Source organism: Elephantulus edwardii, unplaced genomic scaffold, assembly GCF_000299155.1.
Source record: "Elephantulus edwardii isolate Elephantulus edwardi_28Jun2011 unplaced genomic scaffold, EleEdw1.0 scaffold00318, whole genome shotgun sequence".
NCBI lineage: Eukaryota > Metazoa > Chordata > Mammalia > Macroscelidea > Macroscelididae > Elephantulus > Elephantulus edwardii.
The window spans coordinates 662,175-678,164 of record NW_006400068.1 but is presented as its reverse complement, the minus strand read 5'-3'; the positions used below and the strand labels follow the sequence as shown (position 1 = coordinate 678,164).

At 37.6% G+C, this 15,990-nt stretch overlaps 1 protein-coding gene across 1 annotated transcript in view; it reads right to left on the bottom strand.

The window, feature by feature from the left end:
* TPR (translocated promoter region, nuclear basket protein) overlaps positions 1-15,990 on the bottom strand; it is a 114,198-nt gene that overhangs the window by 5,519 nt on the left and 92,689 nt on the right. The window contains exons 37-45 of the mRNA XM_006901318.1: positions 13,252-13,449; positions 11,030-11,158; positions 10,726-10,816; positions 7,953-8,137; positions 5,429-5,497; positions 4,859-4,953; positions 2,883-2,989; positions 932-1,027; positions 645-801 (exon numbers count right to left, since the gene is read on the bottom strand). Of these exons, the coding sequence (XP_006901380.1) occupies positions 645-801; positions 932-1,027; positions 2,883-2,989; positions 4,859-4,953; positions 5,429-5,497; positions 7,953-8,137; positions 10,726-10,816; positions 11,030-11,158; positions 13,252-13,449 (1,127 nt within the window). The remainder of the gene's footprint in view (positions 1-644; positions 802-931; positions 1,028-2,882; positions 2,990-4,858; positions 4,954-5,428; positions 5,498-7,952; positions 8,138-10,725; positions 10,817-11,029; positions 11,159-13,251; positions 13,450-15,990) is intronic.

Here is a 15,990-nt window from a genome sequence, read left to right as displayed (position 1 = left end):
CAACACACCTACCCCACTACCCCAATCACTGAATCGATCTATCTCATTGAGGATCTTCCTTCCTCTCCTGTGATGTCCCTCTTCAAGGACCAGTCCCTTTTTGCAACATGCCCAAAGTACGTTAGATGAAGCTTCAGAATCTTTGACTCCAAGAAGCAGCCTGGCTTCACCCTCTCCAGGACAAACCTATTCGTTCTCCTAGCAGTCCATTGTATATTCAACACTGTTCTCCAGCACCACAGCTCAAAGGCATCAATTCTCTATCATCCCTAACACTGTCCAACTCTCTGCTGCATAGCACACAATTACAAAGACTGTAGCCTGCATCAGGCACACCTTAGTCTCCATACTGATGTCATTGCTCTTCAGTACTCTGGAGAGGTCCCTGACAGCTGACTTTCCCAAAGCAATTTGTCTCTTGACTTCCTGGTTGCTGGTACCAAAAGTGTTGAATGTGGAGCCAAGCAAACCAAAACTGTTAACTATTTCAGTACCTTCACCATCCATACTGATGGCCTAGTGGTGAGACTCTTGTTTTCTTGATGTTGAAGCTTTAATCCGTATTGAATCACAGCTGAAGAGATTGTTCCTGACTTTAATATACAATGTGTAGCTGAAAGTAAAACTTAAGAGTAAACACTTACCCTTCAGATTCTGCCTCAACAAATACTTCATCTCCGTCATCACCTGCTGCCGTTTCATTTGTTGTGGATAAAGTGCCAGTGGATGTTGTTACCATTGGGACAGACTGGGAGGCATGCTCTGAAGCATCAGAAGTGGCACTCTCAGTAAACACAGTCACTTCAAAATAAAGACAAACAAACCCAATATTTTAATGTTGAAGTTTCTTCAATTTTTAGACAGCTGATATTCCACAGGTTCCTATCTTACCAATAAAACATAATATCCCAAATCTGTCTCTGCTACCTACCTGGGGCTGCAACTTGTAGAGGAGTAGTGGGAACACTTCGACCACCAGACTCTTCTTCATGAGCTAAAAAGAGGGGTGTTTCATACATTCCTAAACCTAGAGACAATGTTGGACATTAGTCACTAGAAGAAACAAGATCATTAATGTTATGTGAAAGAAAAAAAGCCCCATTAATCACCAAATTCTTAACTTTGTTGATGTCCAGAACTTATTTTCCATGCTCTGAAAAGACCTGATAAATGTTAAGCTACCTTAACATTAACTGAAACACCTTTCAAAGTCAGCTAAAAATGCTTTTTTTATAGTTTCATACAAAATAACTTTAGTAGGTACTGAACTATGTTAGGGAGCTACACTGGCATAGTCCATAGAAAGCTGCACTCTAACAAAAAGGCCTTACTTCTCTGGCAGTTCAAATCAGCCATTCATGCCGAAGGAGAAAGATGGACAACCTTTCATGTGATTTTACAGCCGTGGAAACCACTGGAGGATCAGCTTATCAGTCAATTTTGACTTTATAGCAATGAGTGAGTGAGGAAAGCCAGGCTAGATTCTATTCCTTACCAAACCTGGTAAGTATGATCATCCTTCTTTTAGACTTAAAGGGAACTTTAGTGGTGTAGCTTGTACAGAGTTGACTGCTAAACCAAAGGTCATGATTCTCTAGCAGTTTGAATCCAGTGGCTTCCTTGGGAGAAGGACAGGCAATCTCCTTCTGAGACTTAAAATCTTGGAAATCCAAGAAAGGGTCAGCTCTGAGTTGGTTCTGAGCTGAGGTGAGCTTTAAGCATAAAAGAAACTAATTCAAGCAGGTTTAATGAATTTACCCAAGGTTACTATGGAGTACTTCTACCCTGCAATACATTGTGTTCCAGATGTCAGAAATGACCCAATGACAACAGGTTTGGTTTCAATATTTATTGCAATACATAGTTTCTTTAATAAAATATAGGGTCATTAAATTGAAAAAACTAGTGGAGACACAGAGATCAATGTTACAGTCCCAAACAATGTCCTATAAGTTGTAATTCAAATTCTTGCTCTAAAAAAAGTATAGATCCCTCAAAAACTATTTAAATGGTCAAAAGCTTTCCCAAGGTTACAAAACTACTGCATGATGACATTCAATTTAAGTCTAATTCTGACTCCCATGCCCTACTAATATGGCATCACGTAAGGCTGGAATTGATAAGAAGTCAATTTAAAATTTCTTATCAGTAAGAGGCTTACTATAATAGGAGTAACCTCCTGGAAACCAGGTAACAGTATACATTTCTATTAACTTTAATTAAAGTCATAAATTTTTGTCTGATTTTCAAAAAACTATTATGTGCCCCTCCTAAAAAATATGAGACAGCTTCTCAGAAAGACTGTAAATTCTATGGATATCATATTAGAATTAAAAATTCTACAAAGAGATTTATTTACCTGAGATATCATTTTGATACTAATCCAAAATATTACTAATTTTTCTTACACTTTCAATCTGTTAACTGAATGTCTTTCAGTTGATTATGACTCACTGCTATCTCAGGTATTTCAGAGTAGAACTGTCCCTAGGCTGTGATCTTTTTCAGAAGATGATTGTTAATTCTTCTTTCTCAAGCGTCTCTGGGTGCATTTGTACAGCCTACCATTCTATTAGTAGCCAAGTGCTATAGTTTGTACTACCTAGTTGTCCTATGAGCATTTACTGGCTCAAGAATTATTCCTAAATATCTACTACATGTACTAATTACACTAGGACCCCAAAGTTATAAAAAACATGAAATCCAGTACTCAAGAACTCTGAACTTTGTTGGGAAAATAAGACTGGTATATAAGCATATTTTTACTTTTTCCATAAAATAACAGGAATTATGTAGCTGTTTCTGTATTTATAATCATGATTTTAGAAAATAAGGAATATACACAAATTGAGGCAATCTATGAATTTTATTTAGCTTTTTACCTCCTTGAGAAGCAAGCTGACCAAGATCAGAGTGACTAGAACTGGTTTGTGGCATATCTTCAGGTGGCCCAAAGCGGAATCTTGGAACACCAGCAACCTGTGGGGAACTAAGTGAATACATTTTTTAAAAGTAGTTACTAAATTTACTGTAAATATTTCTGCAAACAGCAAATTCACATGGATAATGTACACAAAACTTGTTTAAAAGCTCTGGCATGGGGTGTGGGAGGACAAAAAGCTCTGGCATGGGGTGTGGGAGGACTGTATACCAATGAAAGAATTTTTCTTTTACTTTTCAAAGAGAAGAGTGACCTGGGGGTGGTGGGGGGTGGACGAGGAGAAAAGTGCACCAATGAATGAATGGAAATCCAAAATCTCTGTAAATGCCCACTGAAATTAATAATATATATATAAAAGCTCTGGCATAGCATGCTCACACGTTTATCTCAAACACCTGGTATCACTTTCAGAGGAAGTAAAATTTCAGCCTCATTTACTCTTTCAGTAGCCTAAAAATATTACCTGTAAATATCTATATATAATAAAGGTATACGGCATTGTTACATCATCTTGGATAGAGTCTGAAATTATCACAGAAACAAAAAAATAAGCAAATTAACATATGCATTTACTTTGAGTCACCTCACAATTGGGCTTGAGAGTGGTAGAGTTCCTTGTGGCTAAATGTGCGCCCAGAAATATCATAACAGAGATGAGAGAGGGTTTGAGTGGAGAGCTTTGTGAGGTGCTGTCACAGCCAGAGCACAGGCTGGTCCTGGGATAAATGGGAGCCTTTGTGCAGGCATACCTAGGTCCCATCATCCCAGCTCTACATGGGGAGGAGGAGGACAGTAAGTACTCATTAAACACACCATCCTCCTATCCAGCTCCACCCTGGGCACCAAACTCTCTTGAGCTATGCATCGAACTTGCTATGTGGACCCCTGCTTCCTAAAAACAATAAAAACTCTCCTCTATTTATATTCTCAAGAGGAGCACTGGTCCACAGCAAGTTGCACTGCTAACCCAAAGGCTGGCAATCTCTCATGGTTCAAATTTACCAGCAGTTCTGAAGGAGAAAGATGGACAGACTCCTTCCATTACAATTTACAGCCCAAGAAATCCTATAAGGAGTGTCTCTGAGTAGGAACCAATTGAGTTTGGTCTCCTCAAGGCACTGCTGTTAGGGTCCATTCAACTTTTCCTATCAGATGAGACGAAAACTCAATATATGAAATGAACACATTAAAGTTACAGTTACCGCTAACCTTATATAAGATTTTCAAACTCAGGGTATTGGCAATTTTTAGAAATTTACAGGTGAAAAGTGTGTTTGTTGGAGTTAGTTCCAACTAATTGGACTAATTTTGAAAAGCAGCTGACCCTTCACACATAGAGTTGAGATGAGCTATGTCTGGCTAACTAGCAAATTTAATGTTTGTTCTGATGGTGACATGCTACCATAGTTCAAAAACAATTCATTTTCTCCTCAAATTAGCATAAACTTTTATTCTGAGTACACTGGATGAATTATCAGCCAACAGACTAAACATGTACTTTGATATGTATATGTACAATAATTTATTCTTAGTTCTCTGCTTATTATCCTCGAAGACAAAGCATATATGCAATTCAGTAGAAAAGAATAATATAGGTTCTAAAGAGAGATTGCCTAGTTTGAAATAAAAAATTGTTATTTCATGGTTCTGTGACCTCTAGTAGATAATTAACACTAGAGGCAGAATTAGGCTTAAACTAGATCTTCATCAGTTATATTGACTTTAAGTAACAAATTCCAGATATGAATAACTTATTTTACTCACTCCTATGTAATTTTCCCCAATAATAAATTAGCAATCCTTCTACTCTAAATGCTAACTACAGAGTATAGGCAGACTCAACAATTGAGCAATGAATTAATAAACAAGGCAACAGAACCATTTAATTAGTCACTAAACAGTTTCCCTTTAACTTACTGAATTGCTTCAGCAAACCCATCAGTACGATGAGGCACCACAAGAGTTGGGGTACTTGGAACTGTTCGATCTTCATCATCAAAAAAATGCTGCTGCTAAAACCAAGACAAAAAATAAGAGCTAAGTAGGCAAAAGAGGAGAACTGATATTCATTATACAAGTATCTGCTGAAAAATGAATCACCTTTAGATGACGTTGCTGTTAAGTGCCGCTGAGTCACAGATGACTCACAGTGACCCTATGAACAAAAAACCTGAACACCTGTATGTTTAGTCATTTCTCCAGGTTCATACAGTTTCTGGAGGCAAGCCATTTCGGAAGTGGATGCCACTCCTGCTTGCAAGCTTGTTTTAATCGGGAAGCTCCACAAAACACTGTCCACCATGGATAACCATTATCACATTTGGCACATCAGTGTCACAGTATTTACCATCACAGCAACCATGAGTTACCTCTGAACACCAATGAACAGACCTGTGCTATAACACTTAGAAGAATGTTTGACAAAGACCACTTTAAACCAGGCCTGAGGGCCACAAATTAAAATCACCCACAGAGATAAATATTTACCATGCCACCTATTCCTGGAGTCAACTGAAGCCCACGTCCTACAGATTGCCTCCGGGTCATCTGAATTCTCTGTGTATTAAAAAAAAAAAAAAAAAAAAGAATGATAAGGAATCAGACAAACCCCCAAATGTCAGGGATAATAAATATAGCTTATTTGGGTTGGCATCCACGAATATCCCATGGACTCCCAAAATAACAAAACAGGTAAGTCTTGGCGATAGTACAGCTAAGGTGCTCCTTGGAGGCAAGGATGATGAAGCTTTCTCTCACATACTTTTGGGCTTATTGCTGTCGTTAGGTGCTGTTGAGTGTGACTCACAGTGACCCTATGAACAATAGGTCTGAACCCTGTCCTATCCTGTACCATCCTCACAATTTCTGACACACTCAAGCCTGCTATTGCACTCACTGGGTCAGTCCACTTAGGAGGGTCTTTTTTTTTTCTTCTTTTGTTGTCTCTCCTCCACCTTTTCAAGCATGACATCCCTCTCCAAAGAGTAACTTCTAGTAACGTACCTGAAGTATGCACAACAAAGTTTTATCATATTTGTCTCCACAGAGTGCTCTGGCTGCATCCTCTCCAAGACCTGTTTGTGCTATTGGCAGGCCATGGGATATTTACAGATAAAAGTCACCAATTCTTCTTCTGTCATCATTATTCACTGACCAGCTCTCACATGCACAGCAAGTCACTGAAAAGGCCTGAATCAGATGCACTTTAATCTTCCAACTAACATCACTGCTTTTCAGTAATTTGAGGAGAACCCTGATTGCAGATTTTCCCAGGGCAATACATCTCCTAATCTCCTGACTGCTAGGACTTGTACTGTAAATCCAAGTAAGATGAAGTTGTTGACAGTTTGTTTCAATCTTGCCCATGTATAATGATGTTGCCGAATGGCAAGGATTTGTTTTCCTGACACTGAGATGCAATACATTTTGAAGGCTGCAGAACGGGAACAAACATGGATCTCTGACAGTCAGCCAGCCAGGCAGTTGTTCTCCAAGTATCCAGGCATTCAGTGGTGAGCATATCCAGGGATGTATCTGTAATCTGAAACATGTCATTAGTATTCCATCAATTCCTGGGGCCTTTTTTATTGCCAGTACCTTCAATGAAGCTTGGACTTCTTCCTTCATTACCACCGGCTCCTAATCTTGTTCATTCTGGAAATATTTTAGTGTCATCCAATTCTTTTTGGTACAGTGATTCTGTATATTCTCTCCATCTTCTTTTAAAGTTTTTCTGTATCGCTCAAGATTTTACCCATAGTATGTCTTAAATATATTGCACAATGAGGCTTGCATTTGTTTTTCAGTTCAGCTTTAGAAATGCTGAGTGAGTTCTTCCCTGTTTGTTCTCCAATTTCATTATATGCATACTGTTATAATTGTTTTTTCCTGTGCTGCCTTTTTAACTCCTCTGGTCAGTTCTTTTACATCTCTTCTTTTTGTTTTAGTTTCTTGAGCCTTAGTGCAACTTTCAGGGTTTCCTCTAAATCCATTTTGTTTTTTTCTTTCTCCTTTCTCTCCTTAGTCATCTTTTGCTTTCTTCATGGATTATTTTCTTGCTATCACCCCACAACTTATCTGGTTTTTGGTCACTGGAATTCAGAGCTTCACACCTATTCTTAAGATAATTTTTAAATTTGGGAGGGAAGACTCAGCGTATTCTGGTTTTTGTGAACTTGTTTTAGAAGAAATTTTCTTCAGCTTCAATCTGAACTTGCAAATGAGTAACTGATGGTTTGTTCCACAGTTAACACGAGGCCTGGTTCTGACTGCTAATACTGAGCTTTTAAATATTCCAGATGTCATCAATCTAATTCCTATGCTGCACATCTCGTGAGGTCCATGTAATATAGTTGCCATTTGTTTTTCCAAAAGGTATTTGCAATGAAAATATCATTGAATGTGCAGAATGCAATCATTCTATTTTTAGCCTTATTTCTATCACCAAGTATGTACTTTTCTAACTACCCTTCCTTCTTCACGGCTTCCAACTTTTGCAGTATTACAATCACTAATTATTATTAATGTACCTTGACTGCAAGTTTGCTCAATTTCAAAATATAAAACTTGATCAAAATCTTCAATTTTCTCTTTGACTTTTAGCTGTTGGCTTGTCTGTTTGAGTAACAGCTGACTCTAAGGAACAGCCCCTCCTAACAGGCTTCTGAAATCACTACGGACAGCATGTTATACAGATAGTTTAAGAGGTAAGAGTCCAGATTGAAAGAAGGAGAAACTTCTGCTAAAAGAAAATATTTTCCTTCTTGAACCCTTGGAAATAATTTGCTACTTTAATGCCTTATCTTCCTAAAAGTTACTCTAATTTTGAAAGTAAATTACTACCATATTCCAAGGGGGGGGAGATTAGCTTCAGTTTATGCAATTGTATAAAAATCTGCCAAAAGTATTTTCAAAGTTCATTTAGTTTCTCAACAAAACGTAAAAGCTAATGAAAAAGAGCAGAAAAAAGGACAAGATTTTACTCAAGGTCATTGTTCTGAATGATTAGTACCTGAACTGGTGGTCCCAATTCTTGAGGTGGAGCATGAATGGTCAGTCGTGGGGGAAGTGGATGTGGTGGACGTCTTGGTGACTGAGGTGCCCGAGGAGTGTGTCTTTCTGACGCTGATGATGGTTGCTGTTCTCTAGGAATCTCTTGGGAAAAAGATGACTCTGCAGTACCTGTATTCCCTTCACCTATTTGAAATAGTTTAATTTAAATTACTAAATTCACTACAAAATATGGACAATCTCTAGAAATGTAACTCTTGCCATTATGTTTATCTAATATTTTTGGAAGAAAATAGTGAGATGAGATAGAAAGAACATTTGGACCTAAAGATAATAAAAGTTTGCCCTTATCAGTAGTGGCTTTGGGCAAATCCCTTAACCCCCTAGAGCCTAGTTTTAGGACTGATAATACAGCAAATGTCACCTATAACTGAAGTTTTTGTAAGAATTTCAAATAGACCTAAATACCTGGCCCAAAGCGAAAAGGAGGCAAAAATAAAGTAGGTAATGGTATGTAGATGACACAACCCCACTTGCTGAAACTGGAGGACCTGAAGTGCTTGCTGCAAAAGGACAAGGACTGTAGCCTTCAATATGGATTAAAGCTCAACATTAAGAAAACAAAGATTCTCACCACTGGGCCAACTGGCAGCATCATTATGGATGGTGAAGAGATTGAGATTGTTAACAGTTTTAGTTTGCTTGGTTCTATAATCAACACTCTCGGTACCAGAAGCTAGGAAATCAAGAGACAAATTGCATTGGGAAAGTCAGCTGTCAGAGACCTCTCCAGAGTACTGAAGTGCAATGATGTCAGGCTGAAGACTAAGGTGTGCCTGATCTTAGTCTTCACAATTGCGTGCTATTCATCAGAGAGCTAGACAGTGACTAGAGATGATGGAGATTGATAGCTTTAAGCTGTGGTGCTGGAGAAGAGTTCTGAATATACCATGGACTGCTAGAAGAACAGACAGATTTGTCCTAGAGAGGGTGAAAACGGGCTGCTCCTTGGAGTCAAAGATACTGAAGCTTCGTCTGACATACTATGGGTATGTTACAAGGAGGGACCAGCCCTTGGAGAGGGACAACATGTTTGGGAGGGTGGAGCAAGAAAGGAAGACCCTAAATGAGATGGGTCGAGGGTAACAGGAATAGGTGTCTTGGAGACAGTGAGGTCGACACAGGATAGAGCAAGGTTTAGGGCTGGTGTACAAAGGGTCACTGAGTCCCAAGTCATTCGACAGCACATTAACAACAATAGGTTTTTTTTGTTTTTTTTTTTAATGAAAATGAGCAAATGACAATCAGGTCAGACCACCAGGAAGTTTCGTTATAATACTCAAAAAGGTGAGGCAGATTAGGGGAAAGTATTACCATAACACTTTTAAATTTCATTTTTTCCTAAATTTTTATTCTTAACAATACTTTAAATGTTAACTTTCTCAGCTTTTCCCCTTAGAGTAGCTAGAGAAAGATGAAGCAGGCCCCTCCAGTAAATATCTAAAGTAATGAAAATGCAGTCCTTTGCAGGTGTTATTACTAAAACATAACTGGGTCTTGAATACATATGGAAGAAGTTAACAGAAGATGTCCCACTCTGAAAAATTCAAAAAGCTATCACTGGGAATTCAGTAGTTTAAAAAGACTTGACATCTGGAATTATGAACTAGCTTAAATACTTAATTGCTATGGCCTTGGTTAAGTAATTTTATTTCTGTGTCTCAGGTCCTTCTTGCTAAGTTAAATCTCATCATAGTATCTACATCTCATAAACTTATTTTAAGAACTAAGTAATTCAAGATAATAAGTAGTTTTTGAGAAGCATTAGGTAGCTATAGTTTTATGCCAAATACACTTAGAATTTCATTTTATCCAGACCAGTAAGGTCTCTTTTCTTGACACTTCCCATCAACACCTGGAAATAATTCTCTAACAAGGATTTCATGAGCGTCTTATTATGTGCTCTGTATCTAGGAAAAACAGCTGTAAATATGTGCCCTCAACAGACTTAACTTTTACCGACAGCACCTAGAAACACACAAAACAACACACCCCACAGATCTCTATATTCTATTTGACACAAATGCACACAAAAATTAACTATAAAATGTTTTATGAAATAGAAGTTATTGCCCAAATGAAAAGTAGCATCGATTTCCCTTTACTTTTTAATCTTCCTCAAAACCTAAGAATACTATTCTTTTATTATATGATTTTATAATATTCACCAACTTTTGACAATGAATAAAGATGACCCACGAAGAATCAATGCCTTTGAAATGTGATGTTAGCAAAGAGTACTGAATATTCTATGTTCTGTCAAAAGAAGAACTATATCTATTTTGGAGGAAATGTAACTAGTGCTCCTTGGAGGCAAACATGGTTTAACTTCATCCCATATACTTAGAGTAAGCGTTCAAGAGGGGCATATACTTTGAGAAGCCAGTCCTGGGGGAAAAAGCATACTGTGAAAGGCAAAGGGTCAGCGTAAGAGAGGAGGAATGTCAATTAAGTAGACTAACAAGTGATTTTAACAAGCATGGACTCATCAAGAGGATGGCATAGGATAAGGCAAGATTTAGTGGTTGACTGTTGCTGTTCTGTATCCCTGAGCTTAATGTAAATACAGAGATGAAAGAAAAATAGTAGAAACTGGAATAGTCAATTTGTTCATCAATTTATTATACAAATTTTATGATTTACAGTCTATCACTAAAACAATGAATGTTAAAAGGATAAATTAAGTAAATAAACACAATTAAAATTAACCTCACCACTATTCTGTGAATCAGCAGCTCTCTGATTACTTTCAGTTCCACCCATACTTTCTTCTGTTTCTGTACCAGGATCAGTCCCATCACCACCCTAAATTTAAGGAATAAAAGATACGGCAAAAGACATCTTTAAAAACTAGACCAAATAAGTCATAGCAAACCAAACTGAAGAGTAAAAGACCTTTTACTGTTAATCAAAGGAACAATACATGGCTGTTCTGAGAATACAGACCTTTCTCTAAGAAATAGTAAGAATCTGTCAAGCAAGTTCATAAAGAAAAGAAAAGGTTCTAACCATAATTACCTCAGCATCATCAGCTTCATATCCATCATTGCCATCAGCACTACCAGTTCCCTCATTACTATCTTCACCCTCGTCTCCCATTCCTGTGTCATCTTCATCATCATCATCTTCCTCATCTTCCTCATAATCCTAGTAGAAAAATTATGAAATATAAATAAAGATCTACATATATGGCATACATGTTGTACATATCTTGATACCCCACTTATAATTAAATTTAAGTGACTCATCATTCCACCAGTTGTTCAGTGGGAGAAAAATGGGCAAACTCTTCCTGAATTATAGTCTCTGAAAACCCACTGGAGCATCAGCTATAAACTGGTTCTAATTCAACAGCCTATAACAATGTGATCATTATCATTATGAGCATTGATGAGGACCGAGAAGTTATCCTGAGAGTGTATGAGATTAGTTCTACGGCATCAAATATTAAAACTGTGATACTTACGGAGAATTAGTACAATGATTAAATCTGAATTCTAAGTGTTCATACGTGTGCTTTCAAAGATTAATGCTCTGTTGGCCATCCAATTTTTTCCTTTGTGAAGAGTCTTTTCATGTCTTTTGCCCATTTTGTTACTGGGTTATCAGTCTTTTTTCTTGAAGTGGCCCTGTGGTATTCTGTAAAACTTAATAGCCTTGTGGAGGCCTGACAAAATTCTGTAAACACATCTTTTCATTCTACTGTAAAAGTTTTGTGTTGTCCCACCCCCCACTGCGGCCCCCTTTTCTCCTAATTGTGCATTTCTGGCTATATTTGCAAGCCTACTTATTCCACAGGCTAGGATTTCTAAGTTTGGTCCCATTTTGTCTATGATCCTTACTGTTCTGGGTTTTACCCCCAGATCTCTGATCCACCTTAAGTTGTACGGTATTGAGATGTGGATCCTGAAGAAATGTTCAAAATCACTGGCAATCAAAGGGATGCAAATCAAAACAAAACAATGTCTCTAACAGCAGTAGCAAAGTTTAACAGGACAGCAAACAAAAATTTCTGGGGAGGATGCAGAGAGATTAGAACTCTTATACACTGCTGGTGGGATTATAAAATGGTATAACCACTCTAGAAGGCAGACTGGTGTTTCCTCAAAAACACAGAAATTCCTGATGTACAACTCAACTACTCCACTGTTAGGAATATGTGCCAAGGAAATCAGAACTGAGACACAAATGGAAATATATGTTCATAGCAGTATTATTCACAATAGAAGGAAAATGGAAACAGCCCAAATGTACATCAATAAACACATGGAGTGAGAAACAGAATACTATGTAGCACTAAAGAATGACGATTAAGTACTATGTAACATAATAAAGTCTACAGAGAATTATGCTGAGTGAAATTTTTCCATCACATAAGGACAAATACAGCATAAGACTATCTTTGCAGAAGTAGAAAGATTACTAAACAAGAAATGTGTAAATGTTCAAAAGGGGGAGGGGAATGGGAAACCGGACTGGAAAAAAGGGAAGAAGGGAACACTGACAGCACAGTAGGTGGATGTGGGGAATGAAGGAATAGGAGAGATTCAATGGGGACTTGAAAAGACAGGGTAGTAACAGGCATAGATCAACAGTAATTAAGTTATAAAGTAAAAAGTATATGAATGTATAAAAGCACAATATATAGGAACGAAACATGAAGTATACAAATGATTGTATGCAAGCTAATACAAATAAGAGAAAAAATTCTCCAAAAATTGTCCTAAATGCACCTCAAGTGTAATTCTTTAATTCTAAATATTAAAAGAAGAGCTGAAGAAATATATGAAATCATACTAGGTTACTTGTTATGGAAATATAGAAAGAATTTCATTTAAAATTTGCTTTAATGAGGGTTACATGTCAATTACTTCTGAAATGATATGAAGAATTTGGGAGAGATTCCAAGAGGGGAAAAAGATGTTTTCTTCTTTTTCTTAACAGCAGGCACAGGGCTTACAATTAAAAATCATACTCATTAATCAGTAAGACTGAAAATTACATTTAATTTAGAACAAATCCTAGAGAGTTAAAGAAAAATAAAAAAAAGAATTTGGATTTTCTATCTCTTGCTCAATTTAAATATATAACATTAATCTGAGAACCAGGTAAGATAAAGGAAAAGTAAAATAACTTCTTCAACTGGCAGGGAGATCGAATTGACTGGTTCCTGCTTTAATAGTCTCAAGGATTTGAGCACGTACAATTGACAGTTTAAAAAGATATAAAACCAAAATCACCTCATGTTCTCCATCATTTTCATCATCTTCTTCTTCTTCATCATCACTGTCAATAACAATGACATCATCTCCTTTACCTTGACCATCTTGGGAAGAAGTTGTTTGCTGATCTGACTGAAGGGGTCCAAGATCTATTTGAAGGGACTGCGAGGTTTCCTCACTGTCTTCCATAGGAGTGTAATCCCCTTGGGTGACACCCTTTTGGAGAAACAGCAACAAAAACCAGACATATCTAACACTATCAGTATATCAAAGTAAAGCCTAAAATAAACATATGTTGTTGTTATGTGCTGTCCTGTCGCCTGCAACTCATAGCAACCCTATGTACAACAGCCCTAAACTCTGCTCTATATCCTTTGCTAATCTCAGTCTCCAACATACCTACCCCGATTACCCCAGTCACTGAATCAATTCCCCTTAAAGAGGGTCGTCATCTCCTGCTCTGTCCCTCCACCCTCCCAAGCATGACGTCCCTCTCAAGGTCCCTCCTTGCAACATGTCCAAAATATGTCAGACCAAGCCTCAGAATCCTTGCCTCTATGGAGCAGCCTGGTTTAACCCTCTCTAGAACAAACCTATTCATTTTCTTAGCAGTCTATGGTACATTCAGTACTCTTTTCCAACACCACAATTCAAAGGGATCAATTCTCCTTCTATCATCCCGAGTCACTGTCCAGTTCTCTGATGCATAGCAAGTAATTGCCTGTATCAGGCGCACCTTAGTCTCCAGACTGACATCACTGCGCTTCAGTACTTCAGAGAGGTCCCTAACAGGAGACTTTCCCATTACAATACATCTTTTAATTTCCTGGCTGCTGGTGCAAAAAGGGTTGACTGTGGAGCCAAGCAAACTAAAGCTGTGCATAATCTCAATCTCTTCATCATTTATAATGATACTGTCAACTGGCCCAGTGGTGAGAATCTTTGTTTTCTTGATATTGAGCCTCAATCCATATTGAAGGCTGCAGTCCTTGACCTTCTGCAGCAAGCGCTTCAGGTCCTACTCAGTTTTATCAAGCAGGGTTGTGTCATTTGCTTAACACATTGTTGATGAATATTCCTTCAATCCTGATACCACACTTCTCCTCACAGAGCCACGCTAGTTACTTTTATTTAAAAATGTGATTTTTAAAAGCTTTTCAAATATATGTTGAAGAAAATATAGTATCTTCCACATATAATCCACAAACAAATCTATTAATATCTATGAATATCATTCCGCTAAAAGTAAAAGGGGTAAGAATGGGAGTGAGATATTTATAACTACGTAAGTTATGTGCAGGTTCAAAACTACAAATGTGGTATTTTGTCTTGTTGTTTCTGGTGCTCTCAAGATGGAACTGACCCATAGCTGATCCTCTAGTGGGTTTTCAGAGGCAGCTAATTGCACTGGAGGAGGATGCCCATCCGTGCTACGCAAAATGCAAGTCAGAAATTGAGTTTCACAGCAGTTTTAAAATTTCCTAGTGACCACATTAATAAAAAATATAAAATTGGTGAAGCCAGTTTGTAGCTCAGATGTATATTCTACAAATAAGTATCCTAATTATGAACAAACGTTATTTCAGGTGCTCAACAGTCAACACAGGTGAGCAGAGAATGCAATTTTAAGGCAAATAAGAGAAAGAAATTTCTTAAAATAATCTGAAACATACATTAAAATAAATCATGATTATGATCTAGACACTGTTCCTGACCCAAAAAAACTGATTACTCTCTTAGGTTTTCAAAGCACAAGAAAAAAGGAAACAAACCAGTTTTTAGAACAATACGATCAACCTGTATACAGGATTTGTGTAGCTATCAAAGACTAAAGTTAGCTGAAGTCAAGTGTGTTCTTGGAGTTCAAATTGTTGTGCCAAGGTTATCAACATCAGAACTGGGTCGCTTGTGGCTGAACCAGATGACCATGAAGCATTTCTAAAGTCCAGCAATATACCTGCTAATAAGAACTGATTCTATTAATGGATCTTAAGTTTCTCTACAGAAGAATATTATTGTTGTTGGATGCCAGTGAATCTGACTAACAGAAAACACAGAACAAAACACTGCATAGCCTTATTAAATCTATCTCAAAAATATACAGCTTTCCAACTGATGGAATTTTCCATCAGCATTAAAGCAGCTCTCTTTGTTTTCTTAAAAAGAGGAGACTGGATCTGTATGTCTATAAAACTCAATCACAGTTTCAAAAGATGACTATAAAACACGTGTTTTTGTTTAAGCATGAAAGAAAAAAGTGAAAAAGGTACACTGTTTAATCATGTTTAGGGAAATAAGACCAGGTACTAACTGGATGAACTTATTTCTAAGAATTGCCGCATATTTGTGAATTTTGTTAGTACATTAAAGAATCAAGGTAAGAGATACTAAAATAGCTCTCTGCTCCATGCATTTGCAATTCTATTTCTGGCCACCGAAATTAACTATAATTTTAACTTTATGTTGTTTGGCCCAAGTACTCAATGTTGTTGTTGTTATGTGCCGTCAAGTCGCTTGCGACTCATAGAGACCCTATGTACAACAGCCCTAAACTCTGCTCTGTCCTGTGTCAATTGCACTGTCTCTGACACTCCCATGTCAATTATCCCAGTCACTGAATCAATCCACCTCATAGAGGGCCTTCCCCTCCTGCGCTGTCCCACCACCCTCCCAAGCATGATGTCCTTCTCGAAGTACCGGTCTCTCCTCACAAGATGTCCAAAGTATGTTAGACGGAGCCTCAGAATCCTTGCCTCC